The 21,535-nt window shown below is 43.0% G+C and overlaps 1 protein-coding gene across 1 annotated transcript in view; it reads right to left on the bottom strand.

The window, feature by feature from the left end:
- Positions 1–21,535, bottom strand: part of TAF4B (TATA-box binding protein associated factor 4b) — an 82,292-nt gene that overhangs the window by 45,193 nt on the left and 15,564 nt on the right. The window contains exons 3-6 of the mRNA XM_026041427.1: positions 6,139–6,287; positions 4,777–4,884; positions 298–465; positions 75–197 (exon numbers count right to left, since the gene is read on the bottom strand). Of these exons, the coding sequence (XP_025897212.1) occupies positions 75–197; positions 298–465; positions 4,777–4,884; positions 6,139–6,287 (548 nt within the window). The remainder of the gene's footprint in view (positions 1–74; positions 198–297; positions 466–4,776; positions 4,885–6,138; positions 6,288–21,535) is intronic.

The raw sequence follows: 21,535 nt of genomic DNA, 5'->3' as shown, positions 1-21,535 counted from the left end.
AACACCATGTGTTCAGAAAGACAAGGAACAAAATTAAAATTGATATACAAACGATGGACTTTGAAGAGTCTCACCAGTAGATTTTGCACCAGATTCTTCACATTCTGCCCCATTTCAGGGGCTTGAGGTCCACTAGTTGCCAGTTTTATTAGTGTGGCAAGAAAATTCTTGCATTTCTTCACATTCTCTAGCATTTCCTAGTGTAGAAATAAAAAAACTGTTAGGTCATGCATTGGCTGTCCAACCTCTGATGAATATAGAGAATGTTAATTTTTAATTAAATTTTTTTTCCCTTACTGCTGAAGTGTTGGTCTGTGCTACTGTTGTGCCCTYTGCTTTCACAGAGACTGCCTTTTGGGAGATGGCTTGGGCAGGTGGTCCTGTAGCTGGAAGTTTTACAGGTGTTCCAGTACTCGAAGGCTTTACAGTGGTAACTGCAGTAACACTTGCTGTTGCAGCTGCTGGCTAAAAGGAAAATTAACACTTTTTAATCAAAGACCAACTTGAAAACACACACAGTACTTCTGCCAGCATATGAAGTAGCACCCACTTCCCACATTCCAARTTACCAAGCTATTTACAAGATAGTTAAAGTATTTTTATTTTTTGTTTTGTTTTACATTCACTTGCTTTCAGTGCCTCTTAAGGGTTTTATATACATATAACCTATTTAATATAACAAAAGTTATAGAACAACCACATAAGCCATTATTCCCTGGTTTTATTTGCAGGGTAGGGGAAACAARGATTCATCCAGTCTGGATAACTGCTTGTAGCTTCCAGTGAAGAAACAGAAAGGTAAAGTTATTAGAACAAACCAATGCCATAAAACTTTGCCAGACTTCTGCAGCCCAGGATTAATCAATTTTGGACAACACTAAGCCAAGTGATGCTGCTCTGTAGAGAGGTAAAACCTCAGGTGATTATATATCTTCCTTTGAAATAACTTCCCTCCTCTCCCAACTGCAGTAACCCTCATGCTTCCTATCACACATCGAGCAGGCAAGAGGCCGGGTGCGTTGGGTCGGCTTTGGACGGATACATGAGCAAAAAGCAGCCAGCCAGGCACAAACACCTAATGAACAAGTCTTTCCTGCCGTTCCCTCCATGTGAGCACCAGCCTGGACCTTTCCCAGGCACAAGTTCTCACAAAATTTAGTTACTTACTACTTACGCTTCATTTTCAAATTGAATTTAAAAAAAAGAAAAAAAAAAAAAGAAAAAAAAAAACACGGATTTGAAAGTTCCAGAAACAAGAGAGGGATGAAAGTTGGGAAGTTGGGGAGGGGAGAGAAAGGGAGAACAATGTAGCTGTCTTTCACCTTTGCAAAACAGGCAAAGATCAGCACTGCTAAAAATGTATATACAAAAACTAGTATTTTCACTTYAGACTCAAAGAAAAAAATACTCTTTTGACACAGAATCAGAATATTGAATGTGAGTAATATTTTGCCTCTAAAAAAAWCCCCCACAACTTTCAATCTCTCTATTTGATAGCTAAAACGCTAAAGACTGAAGCTGTAGGATATGGAAATAAGCAGAGCAGCTAGCGATGAAACTGCAGGTAGATGTCATGTTATCTGCACCTTTCCAGTAAAACTTGAAAAGAGAGGTAAGCCAGTTCTGCAGGCCAAACTCCAGGTGCTGGGCAGCACGATTCCACCCACTCCTACTGCATTCAAACCTCACAGTTTAGTCCATCAATCACAAATTAATACCTGATCATTTCATTAGTCAAAATAATGCATAAGAGCCCGACTTGCCCTATCACTGATAAAACAAAAAACGGTTGGGCAGTCTGTAGAATATCAAAATGCTTTTGAATCTTTCCAGGCAGGGAAAATTAGCAAGCAAACGTTTAAAACCAGCACAAAACACAGGTACTTTGGTCACTTTTTCCCCTCCCATCCCAGAGGCAGGTCCATCCCTGAGCTCCCCTGGCTGCTGCCAGCTTGACACGAAGGCAGCAGAGCCGCCGCGGCGGCGGCTCCCGCGTTGCCGGTGGCACTTTAATAGCTCTCTGCAGGATCTTTGCCACCACCACGGCCTTTTCCAAGGATGAGGCTCAACAGCTCTGGGACCACAGGGAGGCAAACTGGGCACGAGAATCCCGCCAACAGATGGAGGGGAAGAAGACTGGAGGGGACAGAGTGCAGAGCTGTCACGCTGCGGTGCTGTGGGCTTTGAGAAGCTGAAAACATGCGGCTTGCTGGAGCTCCTCTCCTGCAGTTCCCACTATGTTTACACTTYGAGGCCAGAACAGAATTTTATCAGCTGAGAGAGGGAACAACAGGAAGGCGGCTGGACCCTTTTCCCAGGAAGATGACTATATGGGAATTAGCTCCTGTCACCTGCCCTCAACCTTTCCCGCTACTGACAATTCTCATTCTCACTTTGAGCAACGGCGAAAGTCACCACAAAAATGGCATTAATCCCGCATATTTTGAAGGGATTTCAAGAGCAGAGCTTTGCATCTAAATGAAAGGGCCCCAGCATGATACTAATTAGATACTTTGCAACTTCGCTATCCCATCTGGGAGAGAGATGAGACAAAATACTTGCATATTTTCATTTATTTATTTTTAACCTTAGAGCTCAATCATCCAAGAATGACAACAAATGGTGGGTTTTTTTTTTTTTTTGCTGTTTTTTAAAAAAAGTCCTGAAGTAATGTTTCAGGTTACACTTAGCATAGGATGACAGAAATACAACCAAGTTAAACATTGTTTCCTATTCAGTCTCTCCCATTTTGTGAGGGCGTTGCACCTCCACAGCCACGCTCCTTTTCTGGGACCTCAAAACAYTGAGGAGAGCAACATCAACAAGTTCTTCTAGGAAGGACAAATAAAACAATTGACAGAAAAAAAATGGCTCTTCCTTTCTTTCCCCAGGGCTTTCTGGCAACCCAAGAGACTAACCTGTCAGCTCCCTCTGCTCTCAGCTGTCCCACAAACTGCATCCTTCCAGCACCAGGAGCAAAGCAGGCCTGTAAGTGCAACGTGCATCCCTGGACACTTAACTAAGTCTTATTGTACAAGGCACCTCTATGGATATTACAACCCCCCGCAGCACAAGGAACAAGAGGGGTCTAGAGAAACCATTAAAAAAACCAAAAACAAACAGTAAAAGCAGTAATATTTCTTCTCAGAGCTCTATTTCTTGCAGCTTAGAGCTAACTCTATAACTGCTACAGATTGTATAGCTAAATCTGCCTCTTCAAAAACCTCAGGGGAACATTGGTTGAACTGATTATATCAAATTGAACTAAGATAGTAGAGAAGAAAAATAAAGAACAAAGGCAAATACAAGCTTTTTTAGTGAAGTTATTAGCATATTAAAATTCAATATTTATTACATTAGACTGTGAGGACCYTGGCAGTTTTATCCACCCAACAGAACAAATCTTTACCTTCATCTCTTCTCCTCAGAGCAAGAGTAGCAGATGACTATCTTGTCTACCCTAAAATTCTCTACCTASAGTTTACGAACAAATGTTTTTCAAACCAATGCTTCACAGTGAAAATGGATAATGGATACAGGTTCCTGTCATTAGATGCAAAAGGTATGTTCTTTCTATTCTAAGTAAAACAGAAAAAATATTAAAAACAAGTGGCCAAGTTTTCCCTCTTGACCCTAAAAATACATGCTTGCAGTGAGGAGGGAGAGAGAACATCATAGACAGACCTGCAATTGCTTTCAGTTGCTAATGCAGAAGAGCATCAGGAAGGTAAGTCAGATTGTTAGAGCTGTCAGGGAGGGCTGTCAGTGCCTACATCCCTCCAACACCTCAAGTCAAGAATATCTTGTGTGTTCTTCTGAATGACTGATCCTATGTATTTATTGAGGGCTTGGTCAACAGCTACARCCAAGTCTCATTCAAGCTCTTTCACAAATGAAAAACAGAATTTGTCTTCTGGATCAAGGGGAGAACAGAATGCTTTAGCTGAAGAAAGCAGCTATTTTCCTTTATCATACACGTTTTATCTAGGACTTGGTCTAAGAACAGAAGAAGAATCGTGTCCAGAACTCTCGTACTYTGCAGATTGCAAAGAAGAGTCCTAAAGCATTTGTGCTGGTATGGGGAAGAGATATAAGACCTAAGACGATACACACCATCTAAAATAATAAGAAATTTCTGGACATGGTCTATGCACAATCATAACTTTGGAACCTGTCTGTCCAATTTAGTTGGAGAAGTTYTCAGCTACCACCTTCCCTCAGATTTGAATAAAGAAAAATGGTCAGACACGYGAACAAGAGCTTGACAGAGGAAAGCAGCGAAGAACGAGTTCCTTCCATCTGGCCATACCTTTGGAATACATTTTTTCCTCAGAGGTAGCAGGGAACCCACACAGGGTAGTATCATTATAAAGCCTCCATCCACCAGAAAAGATTCAGATACAGCCTAAAGAAGCTCAGTCACAAGACACAAATGCACAGGAAATTGTTCTCAGAACTATTTATTTTACTCAGATTTTATACATTGCTTATTACYATTGTATATGCGTTGTACAATGGTAACTGTGCATGTACACAGCTGTACACGCTGTGTACACACTGCACTAACTCAGACAGATCATTTGACAAGCTGGCAAAAACATAATTAAATTACATATTTAGAGGAAAAAGGGGCCATTTAGTAAAGAGATGTGTTGTAAGGATAAAAACTTTGTTAAAGTTGTAACAGAGTTARAAATAATAAGAAAGCATCTACACAAACTTCAGTTCTCTGCATTGCTAGATGTTATTCTACAGGGATTTGAAGTTGTCACCTACCTGTATTACAGCAGGTGGCTGAACAGTAGAAACCACAGAATTTGTTGTTTGTGACAATGTTTTCACAGGAGTAGCTATTACTTTCTTTAGTAATGGGGTGCCAGAGTTCTTCAAATAAAGATAATAGGGTGCGTAGAACAATCGTCCAACAAGTCAATGATAAAATAATGAAATTAATAACTACTTTTGTCCAATAAAAAAGACAACATCCACCCATAACACATTTAACCCATATAGTTAAAAACARTTTTCAACAAAACTGTCTACCAATTCTATATGAGAAAATAGATTAAGACATTTGGACACAATTCCTAGTCAAAATAAAAAGGTTAAATTATGTTATCAAAAACTACACAGATTTATTTGTGTGTGTTCCCCTTCTTATTTTAAGTGCTGACTACATTACAAGAAGAGAAGGAAACAGAAAGACTCCTTTTTGTGGAAAAAGATGAACATGCTAGGGACCCAGGAAACTGCTCAGAAATATTCTAAGCCTCACTCGGTATCTGCAAATCACAGAATGGCTGAGGTTGGAAGGGACCTCTAGAGATCACCCAGTCCAATCCCCCTGTTCGAGCAGGGGCACCTTGCTTTCCATTGCAACAACTCAAGGTGGCAGTTCTGTGTCATCATTCCTAAAAGAAGGAATCCTGAATTGGAACTATACCATGTATATCTGCCAGCAGGTTTTTTCAGAATATTTCAGAATATTTCAGAATATTTAAGGTTGGAAGGGWCCTCTACAGATCATCTAGTCCAACCTTCCTGCTCAAGCAGGCACACCTAGAGCATGTGGCACAGGGTGGCATCCAGGCGGGTTTTGAAGACCTCCAGAGWAGGAGACTCCACAACCTCCCTGGGCAGCCTGTTCCACTGCTCTGTCACCCTAACAGTAAAGAAGTTCCTCCTCACCTGGAGACGGAACTTCTTGTGTTTCAGCTTGTGGCCATTACCCCTCGTCCTATCGCTGGCCACCAGTGAGAACAGCCTGTCCCCTTCCTCCCTGCATTCTCCCTTCCTGAACTTATACATATTAATCATATCCCCTCTGAGCCGTCTCTTCTCCAGAGAAAACAGGCCCAGCTCGCTCAGCCTCTCTTCATACGAGAGATGTTTTCATACTGCAAAAGCAAAGTGCACCAGAAAATTTATGTTAAAATTTATGTTAAAAAAATACTGCAATGCTGACCATGAAGTCTGTTCAGAAACTTTTCAGATACTTGGTGAACATTTTTTTGCGAGTTTCACATCCTCCTCCCCACCCCGATCCTCGTATAACTACATAAAAAAAACAAAAAAACCCACAACAGAACAAGATCATAACATGCAGCTACTTCATTTTAAAGCTGTTGGAAAAGTTACCTGTACAGCACATATTCTGACTGCAGGTGTGCTGGTAGGTACAGCTGGTCTTACATTGGTTTTATTTTGTGGCTGGCACTGTGCTCGTGCTATTGCTTGTTGAGATACTAGCATTAGCTGGCCATTACTGCTTCTGATAAGAACAGTTCCTGTTGGAGAAAAAGAGACTGTTAGAAATTAAGTGATACTATTTCTTCTCCACAAAATTAAAGTCACAAGCAGACCACACTGATAAGCTACTGTAATATTTAAGCTTATCTCAAAAAAGTGCCAACAACTGTAAAAGCTAAGGCTACTTCAGTTTTACTCTGCATTTTATAACACAAAATTCCTTGCTTATTAGAGAATTCATAAAAACCGAGGAACAAGCTTGAAAAGACAGCACTTGTGAATTGCAAAGAAACCCAGATAGTTCAAATCAAGATATTTGGGACATTAAAAGAAACAGTCTCCATATCCCCCTGCCACAGAACTCGAATTACTTTAACCAATAGTTGCYAGTCTCTTTAAACAGTTAGTCAAAAATAACTGCAAATTTATTTCACCAGCTCAGGCTTGGCTGCCACTGTACATTTCTATTTTTTTCTGAACATTTAGGAATACCCTTACAGGTGTTGGAGAGTTGAGAGGACATTTACAGTTCAGAGGAAATCCRCCACATAAACCGAAGCCCGAGGAGAAGCAGTTGCCCAGCCCAGCCCCAGGCAGAGCCGCAGCGCACGGCGCTTCGCTGAAAGCCAGCAGCACTCAGCGTTTTGAAGCCACCTGCCTGTCAAAAGCAGTASGATTTAGGGCTTTAATCAGAGTTGTTTATAGACAAATACAGAGATTCCAGTGAAGAGAGAAACTTTCCCTTTTTCCTATTTTTTTTTTTTTAATGATTTCCTTTTAAACCTACAGCAACTTTAGTCCACCATAGTTCACTCCTACCATCTTTCTCCTATCCCATCACCTCTAGTGACCAACAGTTAACAACATGCTGTATTTTTACCAGGCTTTCAAATTAAAAGCCCTCTGAGGGGAACGGTCAGACATTTCCAGTTTCTCTGCACTTGGGAGACCCTTCAGCTGCAAACATCTTTTTCCCCCAGAAGTTATACAGCACAGAAGTTATTCAAGTGCCAGAAGAATCCCAGATCTGTGTGTGTTCATCTCCTAGCGTAAAACTGTAACTGTAAGAGAAAACTGTAAGAGAATATGAATTATATTGCTTGGTTGGTCTGAAAAGTTTTTTTTTTTTTAAACAATATGGCATACAGCTACCAAAAATACTGCTTCCAGCGAGTTTAATGAATAGAACAGAAAGAACAGAATAGAACAGAAAGAATCAGAGCTCAGAGGGTGGTGATAAATGGGGCCGAGTCCAGTTGGAGGCCTGTGRCCAGTGGTGTCCCCCAGGGGTCAGTACTGGGTCCGGTGCTGTTCAAYTTGTTCATCARTGACCTGGACGAGGGCACAGAGGGCACCCTGAGCAAGTTTGCAGAYRAMACCAAGCTGGGTRGAGTGGCCGACACTCCGGAGGRCTGTGCTGCCATCCAGAGGGACCTGGACAGGCTGGAGACTGCACAGAGGAACCTCATGAGGTTCAACAAGGACAAGTGCAGGGTCCTGCACCTGGGGAGGAATAACCCCAGGCATCAGTACAGATTAGGGGTCGACCTGCTGGAAAGCAGCTCCACGGAGAGGGACCTGGGAATCCTGGCTGACACTAAGTTAACCATGAGGCAGCAGTGTGCCCTCGTGGGCAAGAAGGCCAATGGGATGCTGGCCTGCATCAGGAGGAGCGTTGCCAGCAGGTCAAGGGAGGTGATTCTGCCCCTCTACTCAGCTCTGGTGAGGCCGCACCTGGAGTACTGTGTTCAGTTCTGGGCACCCCAGTATAGGAGGGACGTGGAGCTCCTAGAGAGGGTCCAGAGAAGGGCAACCAAGATGATTAAGGGAATGGAACATCTCCCGTATGAGGAGAGGCTGAGTGAGCTGGGCCTGTTTTCTCTGGAGAAGAGACGGCTSAGAGGGGATCTGATTAATGTGTATAAGTTCAGGAAACGAGAATGCAGGGAGGAAGGGGACAAGCTGTTTTCATTGGTGGCCAGCGATAGGACAAGGGGTAATGGCCACAAGCTGGAGCACAAGAAGTTTCATCTCCAGGTGAGGAGAAACTTCTTTACTGTGAGGGAGACAGAGCAGTGGCACAAGCTGCCCAGGGAGGTTRTGGAGTCTCCTACTCTGGAGGTCTTCAAAACCCGCCTGGATGCCGCCCTGTGCCCCATGCTCTAGGTGTGCCTGCTGGAGCAGGAAGGTTGGACTAGATGATCTCTAGAGGTCCCTTCCAACCTTAACCATTCTGTGATTCAGTGAACTGCGAGCTCTTTAAGATGGCACTATAACCACATGCCTGGAAACAGCTTTTCATCTTCTCCACCTAAAACATGAGATGATGCTACAAGAGAATATAAAGCTTGGTATATAATTCTCCTGTGAAAGTCACCACACTGCACCTCAGGGGGAAACCACGCAGCTGTACGTGCAGCACCCAGAAAGCTGCCCTCCATTCTCAGGCAACCTTACTAGAGAAGGGCAGCTTCACGAGACAGCTGTACACRTGCACACATACAAGCACCAGGCACTCTTTCTGCCAGACCAGCTTTCTCCTCCTCCACCAGAGTCTTGACTACAGGTGTCCTTGGCTTCAGAAAGATCTCAAGATTGAGAAGTCCCAACACACACAGACAGTATACCAAGTTTTAAAATTCTTTTCACTCTATTCGATTTAGACAGTGATTCATGGTATACGATTTCCCATTAAAAGTGCATTTCTCCTTGTTCACACTGCGTGTTTGTGCAGATTCAGTTTGGGAAGGCAGAGGGCTGATGACGCCAGGTATTTTATGGTAATAGCATTTCTCTCTGCACTAGGTCTACATTCAGTATTGCAGAAGTGCTGCTGCTGGATATTTCTGGTTACTAAGYTTGTTTAAAACTGTTGTTCCTCGTTCTACTCTTTAAGGCATACGCAAACTTATGAAACTCCTTACTTGATATGCATTTTGTATTACTTCATTTTGAATTCCTTCATTTCCAGATTTTTGGATATTTTGTTACTTGTCATTCTATTGAATTTTTCCAAGAAAAATTCAGCAACACAATTTCTACCTCTTGGAAGCATATTACATAAGAGAAACAGCATCACTGCTATTCCACTCAATCATAAGGCTATTTTGCAGTTCTGTTCAGAAGTTTCAGTTAGGGTCTTCTAGAGATTAAGAACTRGGCACCAGGTCTAGTGCAATTACATAAAGTGGATTCTTAAAATGACACTAGATTGGCACATGGATCTTCTGAGAAAACCTGCTGAAACACATTCATATTCCACGTTTTGTTGCAGTGATTTAGCTATGCTTTGCACAGCTAACCTCCTCCCCAGGCTTTTGATGCTTCCTTTCTGCCTTGAAACAAACGCAATGACCCACATCACTCMTGTCAGTAATGCAGGCTCCAAGAATGGACATAGCAGGTTTCTTCTGCCCGAAAAGAAAGTTTTAAAGCATTCAGAAGCCATGGCTGAAGTCTCCCATGTTACATCAGCTGGGAGAGAACAGGTAACAGGTCTCAAGTTCTCAATGGAAAGCCTTACACAGCTACCAAGATGCTGCTACAGGAACTAAGGAGAAAACAGGGATAAGACTGAGAAAGAACTCACTTTCTTCACATTCAAAACAAAGCAGCCACATCAGAAGCTGGTTTTGCATTCACCACAAAGTCATTTTTGCCCTTCTAAATATGAAATTGAATCATGTTTTGCAGCTGGTAACTACCTGGCAACTCCAGAAGATAAAGTGGTGTGGAGAGACTTAAGATSTGAGACAATGAAGCTGTTGTCATCTAGAACAGCACTGAAAACACAGAAGAGATGTCCATAATATCTGTCCAAACCATTGACATCAACTGCAGTTAGTGAGTGGTGYGAGGCATCTTCTCAGCACCACAAACACCCTATTTTGGGCAGCATTTCCAGGAAAGCTTGTTTGCAGGATATACGCTTTCATAGTTTTACTAAAATTGATTCAGACAACAAGAGCTCCATTCATATCATTCACACGCTTTGATATTAAAACCAAGGCACAAACGCCGCAGGGTTACAAGGCCGTTCTTAGTTTCACATCTCCAACAAAAAGCCATCAGCCACTGGCAGGGATCAGTTCCTGTACCCTAGTGGAGGCCTTGGGTGTCTTTTTCAGATTCCCTATACAGGGAATTGAGACAGCTGTCTCCAGATATTCTGCCTGCTCTGCCAAAAACATCATTTGGGAAATTATTTATTCTTCCCACCGGCCAATGAAGACCATTAGAACAGAGGTGCTTACTAAAGGAGCTGATTCCTTTGCTCCTCGTACATCCACCTTTAGCTGCCACCCTATAGGAAGGCCAGAGCGGAAGGAAACAACAATGGAAAACAAGTTGGGCTTCTTTTGAAGCTCACTAGAAGGAGCCAAGTGATCAGATCAATTTGAAAGAAGTCTTACTGAGAACTATCCTCAGAAGACTCCTGCTCCCCTACAGAGCAGGAGCTCTAGGACCAACATTTCAGACAGCACCAACCACCTCTCCTGCAAAGCTGGGGCGCTCACCACCCAACACACCTTCCGCCTTGGCACAGAGCAGCACATGCCATGGAAAACTAGAGGTCTTTGCTTTAAATCTCATTTGCTGCTCAAGCCTGACATACTGCAGCCATGAGCTAGTACTATTCCAGTTGCACCAGCCAAGGAAGTTCAGCTTCTTCTAAACTAGCCAAGAACCCACTCAACTTTTCAAAGCTATTGCCATGATTAGTTAGCATCCAACCCTGTAATCAGGACACAAAACTTACATTAGCAGAAGCAGCAGCTTTGAGACCTGTATAGTTTAAGGATAATTTCCTCTTCATTTTAATTACTGTCAGCAAAACCCCAAGCCGTCCCCACAGAAAATCATGACATGAATAAGCTACTGSAGCATCACAACAGAAAACTGGCCATGCACATCTGCTTTACTGTATTCTTGAGATGGTTTTATGAAAACTGCACTGCTGTTCATGTCAAATTGTTCCACTAACTAAAATTCAGAATTTTATCCTGCAGTGCAGAACACTGATGATTCCTACTACAAAGGCAACTTYTACCATTAAATTTCTATCACGTAAGTCAAGTGAGAGGCTATTTCAGAAGTCAAACATCCGCAAGGGGTATCTGTGTATCTGGGATGAAGAGAAGAGGTATGGTCCTGTGGAGATATACCATATGTTGTTAAATTGTCAAGTTAAATCATTACCTTGATTATGTGATTTCCAGCACAACTGCTTTAACAAAACAGCTTTTTAGAATTGCTTCACCAGAGCAGACTGGAGAGATATGAGAAAGTGAAGAAAGGTCTCCTATGTAATAAATAATAGCTTTCATGCTTGGCTTCTACAATAAAATATGAATGAGATCCAACTGAATTATACTCAATTGATTTAAAAGAACATGAGTTACAACAGTTGCTTTCAAACAAGGATAACTTCAGTTCATTCCTAAATAAGGTGTGCATGAGTCAGAATGTCCCCAGTCTTAAAGTTCATTTTAAGAATGGACTGAACTATGGAACGGAAGAGAAGTGCTCTGAAAGAGAAGAAAGTCAGCACCCTGGCTAAGTTTGACACACAGATGGCCCCAACATTTACAGCCTCCCAATATGTTGGGACCAATTACTCAAGCGAGACACCGGCTCCCACAGATAAGCTCTGCCTTTACGCTTAAACTAAGTACCTTGGGAGAAGTGACCAAGCAGGGAGTTTAAAAGATTGCCTGCCTGGGGTTTTCACATCCATCTGCTCTCCAATTTCCCACGCAAGTAAAGCAGAGGGATTTCCTACACCWCATGGGTCAAGTTGAGCTGTTCAGCTTGTAGTTCACTACATCCACAAAGCATTTGTGCAAGACAAGTCATTACCAGTTTTTGGAGGTCAGCTTTAGTAGATCAGAGAGAAATCTACTCATAATGAGCACGGGTAGGATAGCAGCCCACCACACCCAGGCCTTAAGCAATTTGTTCTATTCTCCTTTCACTAGGCAAATAATTATGTACGTCAGAAATCATCCTCTGCACCTTTCCCTCCATTCCAGGGAAGTTTCTGTATTATGGGTCAAGGTGCCAACTGCCAAAAAACTGCAACTAATAGTAGATATTTTTGTTGCCCCGAGATGCCTTGGTTGGTCTCCCGGAGAAAGACATCTCATTTTGCCCAGARGAATGGCAGCGTATGATTTCTAGGTGAGGAAAAACATTCAGGTCATAACCTTGATACACTCCCACGCTACAACAGCGCACAAGACAACTCGGAGAGAGACTCAATATAATACAAGAGTGCAGGGAGATGACATATYCCACAAGCCCATACGGAAATCAATTGCATCTTTACCAATTGCACGAGCACCACCCCACAGACCTGAAAGACATTAACCCAGAAGTTTTGAGACGGGACAAACTTCACATGTCTGACTACACCCGGCATTTAGGAAACCAGGGAACACCCCTACGAGCAGCCAGTGTCTGACAGATGGCATTATTTTACCAGCATTACTGTTTTCTGATTATATAAATTGTTCTAAGTAGACTTATTGGCATGACTTAAAAAGAAACAAGCAATCAAAAAACATATATCCCTCTGCCACACTAAGAGAAGGAGAGATAAAAAGAGTCCCAGTGAAGGCTGCCATTTCCAGCAAGCTCCAATAAGGTTCTGTACAAGCAACGTCCCTCTGATCCTTAAATCATCAAGTACAGACAAAGCCTTTTCAAGCACAGAGTGCAAGGGAAGAGATAAAGGAATCTGCTTGTAGGCAGCATTGGACCAAATCACACAACCTATTCCATATTACTTGAAAAAAAAAAAGTGACAACAAAGCCTTTTGAAAAGGATAAATAAAATCCTCTCTCCCAGAAAGTTGACACAAAATGCTAAAAATCTGAAAAAAAGTTTTTCACATGCTGCTTAATCAATACCTCATCCAAAATGATGGGGGCTGTTCATTGGTGCAGTTCTAGCGCATCCAGAGGTGGACATCTCTGTTAAACTCTCTAGCAATTGGGTGCCCTGTAGCACTGATGCTTTTTATAGAGCACAATTTGATGTTGCAGAGTCGAAGCTCTCCCAGCCTATATGGGGTTCAGCCTCATTATTTCGGAATATGTTTATACTTGGGGAATTTCAGAGTTCTTCTATAACGCAAAAATACAAGTGTCCCAGTTGCAAGGTATCATACCTTTCATTTATATCAAACAACACATGTCCACACCAAACACCTAAAGAAAGTCTGGCCATTATGTTGATTTGTAGGGATACTTTAAATAACTGACAGACTATAGATGTTTTCTGGGCATAGTTCCAAGATGGCACTACAGTGTCTATTCAAATTCAAAACAAATTTATTACACTTGAATCCCACAAAGCTTTTGCTTTTATGGGGGGAAGGCACATGGGATTTCAGGCCAACTCTGCATTCCACAGGACACAGTCTTACTTGATACTGTGACAGCATTTGGGCCAGCTCAGGTCCTAGAGCTARACCTTTCAGCCACTGAAATTCTCTCTTATCGGCATTTCTGAATCACAGCTTTGTGGCTTGAAACTTAGTTTCTTGAGACTGGTTTGCTTTTATCTTAACAGTCAGTCCCCAGATTGTCTAYCGACAGACCAGCCAAGTTCAGCTTCCCTTGGACCCTTATTTCCTGAAGGAGTTTTGCCTACTTGCAGAGTACTCAGCTGATGGCAGGGAAACAGCACCTTGAAGGCACTGAAGTGCTATATTTGCTAGGAGAACTCAATCACAGAATGGTTAAGGTTGGAAGGGACCTCTAGAGATMATCTAGTCCAACCCCCTGCTCCAGCAGGGACACCCAGAGCACGGGGCACAGGGAGGCATCCAGGCGGGTTTGGAAGACCTCCAGAGAAGGAGACTCCACAGCCTCCCTGGGCAGCCGGTGCCAGGGATCTGTCACCCTCAYAGGAAAGGAGTTCCTCCTCACMTGGAGATGGAACTKCCTGTGTTTCAACTTGTGCCCACTGCCCCTTGTCCTATCACTGGCCACCACTGAGAAGAGCTTAGCCCCTTCCTCCATACATTTCCCCTTCATAAACTTATACATATTAATCAGATCCCCTCTCAGCCTTCTCTTCKCCAGAGAAAAGAGGCCCAATTCACTCAGTCTCTCCTCATGTGAGTGATGTTCCAGTCCCTTAATGATCTTGGTTGCCCTCCACTGAACTCCTGTCTACAAGCTCCACATTCCTCTTATACTGGGGAGCCCCGAACTGCACCCAATACTCCAGGCATGACCTCAATAGGGCTGAGTAGACGGGCAGGATCCCCTCCCTTGACCTGCTGGCAACACTCCTCCTGATGCAGGCCAGGATCCCATTGGCCTTCTTGGCCACGAGGGCACTGCTGCCTCATGGTTAACTTAGTGTCAACCAGGACTCCCAGGTCCCTCTCYGTGGAGSTGCTTYCCAGCAGGTCGACCCCTAATCTGTACTGGTGCCTGGGGTTATTCCTCCCCAGGTGCAGGACCCTGCACTTGTTCYTATYGAACCTCATGAGGTTCCTCTCTGCCCAACTCTCCAGTCTGTCCAGGTCCCTCTGGATGGCAGCACACCTCTCCAAATTGTCGTTCCCTTCACCCAGCTTGGTTTTGTCTGCAAACTTGCTCAGGGTGCCCTCTGTGCCCTCGTCCAGGTCACTGATGAACAAGTTGAACTCCGACTCCAGAAAGGCACCAAATGTACATGCCAAACTTGCTGGCTTGCTGCTTACACCCAGTGTTCACTTGTGTCAGTTTCTTTAAATAGCAAGTTGATGTTTCAACAAATAGATGTCTGACCCAGTGAAGTCACATCCAAAAAGCACACAGTTTTATATGAATTAGAAGACACGCCAGTACTCTGCACTCACCATTTCTAAAACTATGCGAAGTATTAAGCTGTCTCAACTAGTAGCAGAGTATGTGGTTGAGCCCGATTAGTTTCCTAAATGGACACTTGTTTTCCAGGTGTTCACATGAAAACTTCTATAAGGCTGTATTCCACTTGATTTCCTGAATTTACATGATTACCCATGTGAACAGGTTCACGGGAACATGTGTTCATGGACACATTTTCACTTGTTTCAGTTGGGCAAGGGGTTTACTGCCATAAACTTTAATACTGATCCCATTGTTYCAAGTGAGATGGAATAAAAAAAAAATCCCTGTAAAACACTGAGGAAATAATMGCCAGAACTGTATGATATCTGTAAAATGTTTAGAATACAGATCATATTAAAGCATTCAGAAAGACTTTCCCCCTTCCACACAAGCTTTCAGCTGCCTCAAGAAAATACAATTATGACAAGCTACCAAACAGTCAGATGGACCTGGCTTCCCAAGGAAAGAGAGATGCGAGACAGCCTTCAACTGCTGTGCCAGCCAAGGCTACCATTAACCTAGCCTGAATACCCCCATAAGGACCTTAAATTCCTCAGGTAACTTCTAGAAGCAACCAGTATTAATAAACTAAATGCAAGCTATGAAAACCAAACGCCAYCGTGACTGCCTCACCTGACTGTTCCTAGTTTAGGAAATTACCCAGAGAAAGTCGCTCTGCTTCACCAGTTCTCTAGCTCTAAGGGAATCCAGATTTGCTCATTAATACCAAGGGATTTTCATCTCCTGTCCATGTTTTTCCTCCTTCAACTGTAATTAGAGACTGCTCCCCTGAGACACTAATGGAAAAGATCTTCTATGRGGCTGGGCTCCAGATAAACACCTGACAATCTGAGTAACAGGCAGTTATGAGCATCTGTTCTGATCCCTTCCACTCTGCAAGTTATGCACATCTTACTTGAGATACCACCATAATGCTATTTTTACTACTAAGTGCTGAAAAGTCTTTTAAATATTGCAGAAGTAACAAAAGTTCAGAAGCAAAAGGAGTAAAAGAAAATTTATATTTACCAACCTGCAGCAACAATCCTTCCCAATGCAGTCCAGGTGATTATAAAATCTGAATGTTTAGTTTTCCTTTCATTYTACTGAGTGCCCTAGTTCAATGCTTTACCATTCCAAGTACTTTTTTTTTTTTTWAATTATACATCTGAATATTATGAWTTAAATCTTGGCAGAAGTTATAAAGCTAACTCCTGCATGGCAGTACATTTAATGATATGAAAGTCCTGCTTTACTAGACACATCTAGTCATAAAAAACACAAAAAAAACCCAAAAAACAAAACCCCCACATTCAAGTCCCACAGAGCACCTGAAATTTCTACCAGCTATGGTGGAAGACACATATTCACTGCTAAATTTTGCTTAGTTCCTCAGATCTGCCAAAATTCTGCCTATTCCTCTTTGGGGAAAAAAAAGATTTAAGCGGTGTTGCCCGCTGGGGAAAGTTTGCAAACAATCCTTTCTGATAAGCCTGCTAAGTAGGAGAAACTGATGGGATGCAAAAGGTTGAAAATATGTACTACTCTCACACTGGGCATAGTGTCTGCTGGTCAACCTAGAGCTGATTGCATTTGACCATTCATTGAAATGTGAAGAGACCAAGTTCTGCCCCACCCAGGGGCAATTCTGGGTCTCTGCACCAGCTCTTTCCCTGTGCTGCCCGCAGGTGCTGCATGTTGCTCTGCCTTGTGCCATTCAGGCCTGGCCATCTGCCATGAAGAGGAACAGCTATTGTGCTTCCTCMACAGTTATTCGCTATCAGCCCAGATAAGCTGCAGGCAGTGGAAAACTTGCCAGGGGCAAATCAAAACACATAACTGAAGACAAGTGAGCTGCAAAGAGAAACCAAGAGCCTGTAACTGCTGCCATTTCCCCTCTGAGCCAGATGCAAAGGAATCTATATCCAGAGGCCATGCCTCCCACCAGCCCACTACTGTAAAAGAAGGCGGAGTCAGGAGTCTGTTCCAGCACTTCCATGAGTACCACAGTCTGGATTCAGGCCAGCCAGCACTCTTCCAGATAACACCTTCCAGGCTGGGGAAAATAGAAGTCAAGGACCACTCAAAATCAGGTCCAAGGAAGCTACTCAGAATTAGGTGTGTGAATGCCCTCAAAAGTCATGCTAACTGACCTCAGGCTAACTGACCTCGCCTCCTCACCAACTAAACTCAACCTACAAGTCCCCAACTATATTGGGGTTTGTTTTCTCCCCACAAGAGCTTCTTTACTGAAATCACACTTGTCTGTGTCCACTGACAGAAAGGGTCAAACAGACGTATGCTCACATCAGACACCGCTGATGCTGCTATGAAGAAGGCTGGCAGCAGCTATGACTGCTGTAACYAACAGCAGCGGCACCAGCAACGCAAGAGAGTTTTCCCAGGCAGATCTTAAGGTTAAAAAAAATAAAAAATTAAAATTAAAAAAAAAAGGATCCCCAGCATCTGGCCAACTTTCTTATTTCATTGTCACTTCATGAGAGAAGTGAACCTGTTTGGTGACCATCTCTTCAATATCTGCCTGCAAAAGCACTACCGTGCCCCTGGCTGACAGGATTTGAAAGCCAGGCATAGCAAAAGATCAACAAGGACAGAAAGAGAAGGGACAGAGAATTTAGTTCAAGACGAAAGGAGCCCAAGGAACAAGGCTATYGTGATTTTTATGCTCCTTCTCTATCCAGTTCCTTAAAATGGCCTTTGTGCCCAAAGGACACTAAGGACAACTATGGACATTTCTTGGTCCTTCAAAACTTTTGTATTACTTGAACACAAATTTCATCTTTCTCAGACACGATGGAGGTAAAACAGAACAACGGTGGATGTCACTCAGAAAGCAACCACTCTCCTTTCCCACCATCATTCCTGTCCAAACCTTTCAACTCTTTCCTTCTGTCAGCAGTCCTGCCCAACCATTTCTCTAACAGTAAATTTAAGTCAACTAAGGACACAATTTCTTATTAAACAGATGGTCTGTGACCTAAGAGATTTGCGGTTTTAGGAGCATCAGTACAGGCCAAAGACTGATCCACCAGAGCTCAGSACAGAGGCATATATTGGCAGTACTGGAAAGCACTGCACATGCCACATTTGTCTGCTCTTTGGCAGTGTTACAGACTGGTCTGCCAAAAACACTCCTGAAATTCTGCGGAGATTTTTTTCAACCAGAGGGAAAGAGAATGAGGGAGGGTCTCATCAGGCAACCATAACACACCTTTCTCTTGAGGAAGCAGCAGCCWCACCAGCCACTCCGAGATGATTGTATTTAAGGTCAAAAGGTCCCCACCAAGGCTTCAAAGCAGCATCTTTGTCCTCTCCAAGACACATAAAGGATGCCACTCCCATACTACCTACCACACCACCATAGCGTGGTTCAGGACTCCAACCTCACGACTGCAAGCACAGAAGCTAACTCAAGAGCAAGAGGAATGCTTTGAGCACACACCACTAGCCCAACAGCTGGTTACTGCTGGCTGCTCAGTACAAAATTGGCATTTGGTAGAGGGAAGACACGGACAGGAGATTAAAAGCCTTGTTACTTATGAAGAAATTTGGTTTCTCTTAGGCCTGGAGAAGTTGCAAAGCTCAGTGATTAACAAAGATTTCTTGGGCAACTTAATGACCCAACATATGGGATAATCTGTGCCCAGAAAGAAGAGTCATATCTGATTGTCAGACACTTTTTTTCCCCTCAAATCCTAGCTTTATTCTGGGCAAGGAGAAGAAAATAGAAGACAGAAAAAGAACATCTTAAATTCATGACTCAATGACTTTCAAGAAAAGAGGGCAAAAAAAAGATACCCCAAGTGCCTGTTTTGCCCAGACAGCAGCCCCACAGAAGCACATGAGGAAATTCTTTCCTAGACTGCAMGAAGTTAACTTGACAAGAACTTGAGAATACTCAGCAGGAAAAGTTGTGCTTCCCCTCAAACATAAAGCAAAACAAAAACTTGAATTTCAGAGTTAGAGGGAAAATACAGGAGAATATTGTAAGAATACTTAACAGCTTCCAAAGATGGCACAGGTTGAATTCCAGGGTTTTAAAGTCAAGTTCATTCTTGCTTATTTTATATCCTGTGTCACACCAGATTTGGCAGTTTATCTGAAATATAAACTTCTCAAGCGTAAGATTTTTGGTTTTTATTCCACTCTCTTTAAGTGCACTAAGATTTATGGCTTAAATGCTATACAACTTGCATTTCAATTTCTGAATGATTTTTATTTTTCAACAAAAAAAAATTCATAGGGAAGACAGAGGTAGAACATTAACCCTTTCTCAGGCTAGAACACACTTTTAGAAGTGCATTTCAATTTCTTAAGAAGACCATTTCAACAAATTACTCAGAAACACTGGTCCACTTGGTTTGCAATAATTTCCCCTTCTTCAAAATATCGAAATCCATAGAGTAACTTTCAGTTTACATTGTGTACAGTATTGGTGCTTCTAAGCTTTAACTACAGAGTCTGCTTTCACTATTTCTTCTCCCTGGAGCAAGAACAAGCTGATGCAACGCAAGCGTAATGCTGATTTGCTTACATCTGCCTATTGCCTAAGTAGAAGTCACATTATACTCAGAGTAACTTGCCATAATCAAACCAAACTAGTAAAGGGAAAAGACAAACAAATAACAGCAGCAGCAAGAACAAACACAAACCCCACAGTTCTGCTATGGGATTAACTAGTGGTAGAAAGTAAAAGCCTTCAACTTCATGGAAGTCCCCCAACTACAAGCAACTCATTCTTTCCATGAAGGTGAATGTCCAGGACCTTCTAGAATGTCAAGATGTTTTCTAGAAAACACAAAGATTTAAGGGCCTCTACTACCCTACAAAAAAAAAAAAAAAAAAAAAGTGCTTAATACACTTTCACAGCAGTTCACTTCAGAGAAAACTTGGCAACGTTGCAGACTTACCAAGGATTTTGACTGCTGACTGGTCAGACATTACAACATCATGTGAGTGGTAAAAAATCTAAAGGGAAGTTTAGTCAACTTTTTAAAATAGTTTTGAACTTCATACATCTATTAAGGAAGAAAAAAAAAAAAAATATCCAGAACACCATATCTTCCCCTATTTATTTTCTTCAGGAACACTGGAAAAATACTCATTAGCCCCTATGCTCCTGGTGCCTATTTTCCAAGATGAGCCATCCATCTAAGCGACGTCCTACCTGAAAGTAATTGCACCAGATGTTCCAGCAAAGGAACTGTCTTGGCAGAAAATAAYAGCAATAATAGCAATACAGCAATAAAGAGATTACATCTTGGGGGTCTCAGTATAATGATTTTGACACCAGTAAAATCAAAATCACTTTTTTGTTCTTCTACCATTAAAATGTAGTCCAACAGTGAAGAGCAGGAAGTGTGGAATTAATAGCATATTATTTCTCTTATGAGAAAGTGGAAGTAGGAACACCTGTCTAATCCTCTGTGGATACCTAATCATACTCATTTATCATCGCTATAGTTTCTACATTAATCTTTGCTGCTGTAAGAAACACATTCATAAGTACATGATGCTTCTCTAAWCACTCGGTTTCCCCACGCATGCTTTTCTGAGGAGGAAGAAAAGCATTTCCAAGGGCACCATGCAATGGTGCTCCAAACATCTCCATCACACTCCTTACGCACTGTTAATAATTTGTTGCAATAACAGTTTATATTAAGTCTGGTCATAACAGTGTCAAGAATTCACCTGAAGTAGCTTGTTTAAAGTGCCTGAAAAAAAAAAAAAAAGTAGTATTCAAGTGTGAATTATTTCACAGTTGTTAGCACATGTCCAGGCTTTATCACATTATACATTCAACTTAAGTTCCACCAAAACCGCAGCCACCTTTTAAACTGCAAACTGCAATAACTCTGGTACTTTGCTGTTCATCCCTTGCCCCTGACACTGGGGGCACGAAATTCCTGACCCAGGGACCAATTCCAGACTGGTTGTGCAGATCTTACACATCTCAAAGGCCAATCAATTAACGTTACTAATGCTCTGCAGGAAAGGCAGAAAGCCCTCAGTTCACCAAAGTTTCAGGCAGAAAAGCAACTTTCCCGCAGTATTTCGCTCATTTGTGGGCTAGCCCCGAGTTTCTCAGGTTCCTCTAGACCGAGGGTTTCCTCCCCGCGTGCAGCACCGCTCAAGCCGCCCGGGGGCTCCCGCTTGGGCCCCGGCGGCCGCTCTTCGCCCCGCTCCTTACCGGTTGCCAGAGGGCGGCTCATGGCAGCACAGAGCGAGGGGGCCGGGCAGGGCGACGAGCCGCGGGGCGCCCCGAGCAGCGCGGGCCCCTCGGGCGGCCTCACTGCCGCCGGCAGCGGGGACACGGGCTCCCCGCGAGACGCGGGCCCGGCTCCCCCGCGCCTCCCACACAGGACGCGGGGCTGGGCGGCGGCGGGAGGGGGGGGGC

This window comes from Nothoprocta perdicaria, unplaced genomic scaffold (assembly GCF_003342845.1).
Source record: "Nothoprocta perdicaria isolate Ctin4 unplaced genomic scaffold, notPer1 scaffold_284, whole genome shotgun sequence".
Classification (NCBI taxonomy): Eukaryota; Metazoa; Chordata; class Aves; order Tinamiformes; family Tinamidae; genus Nothoprocta; species Nothoprocta perdicaria.
This window is presented reverse-complemented; position numbering and strand designations above follow the sequence as displayed.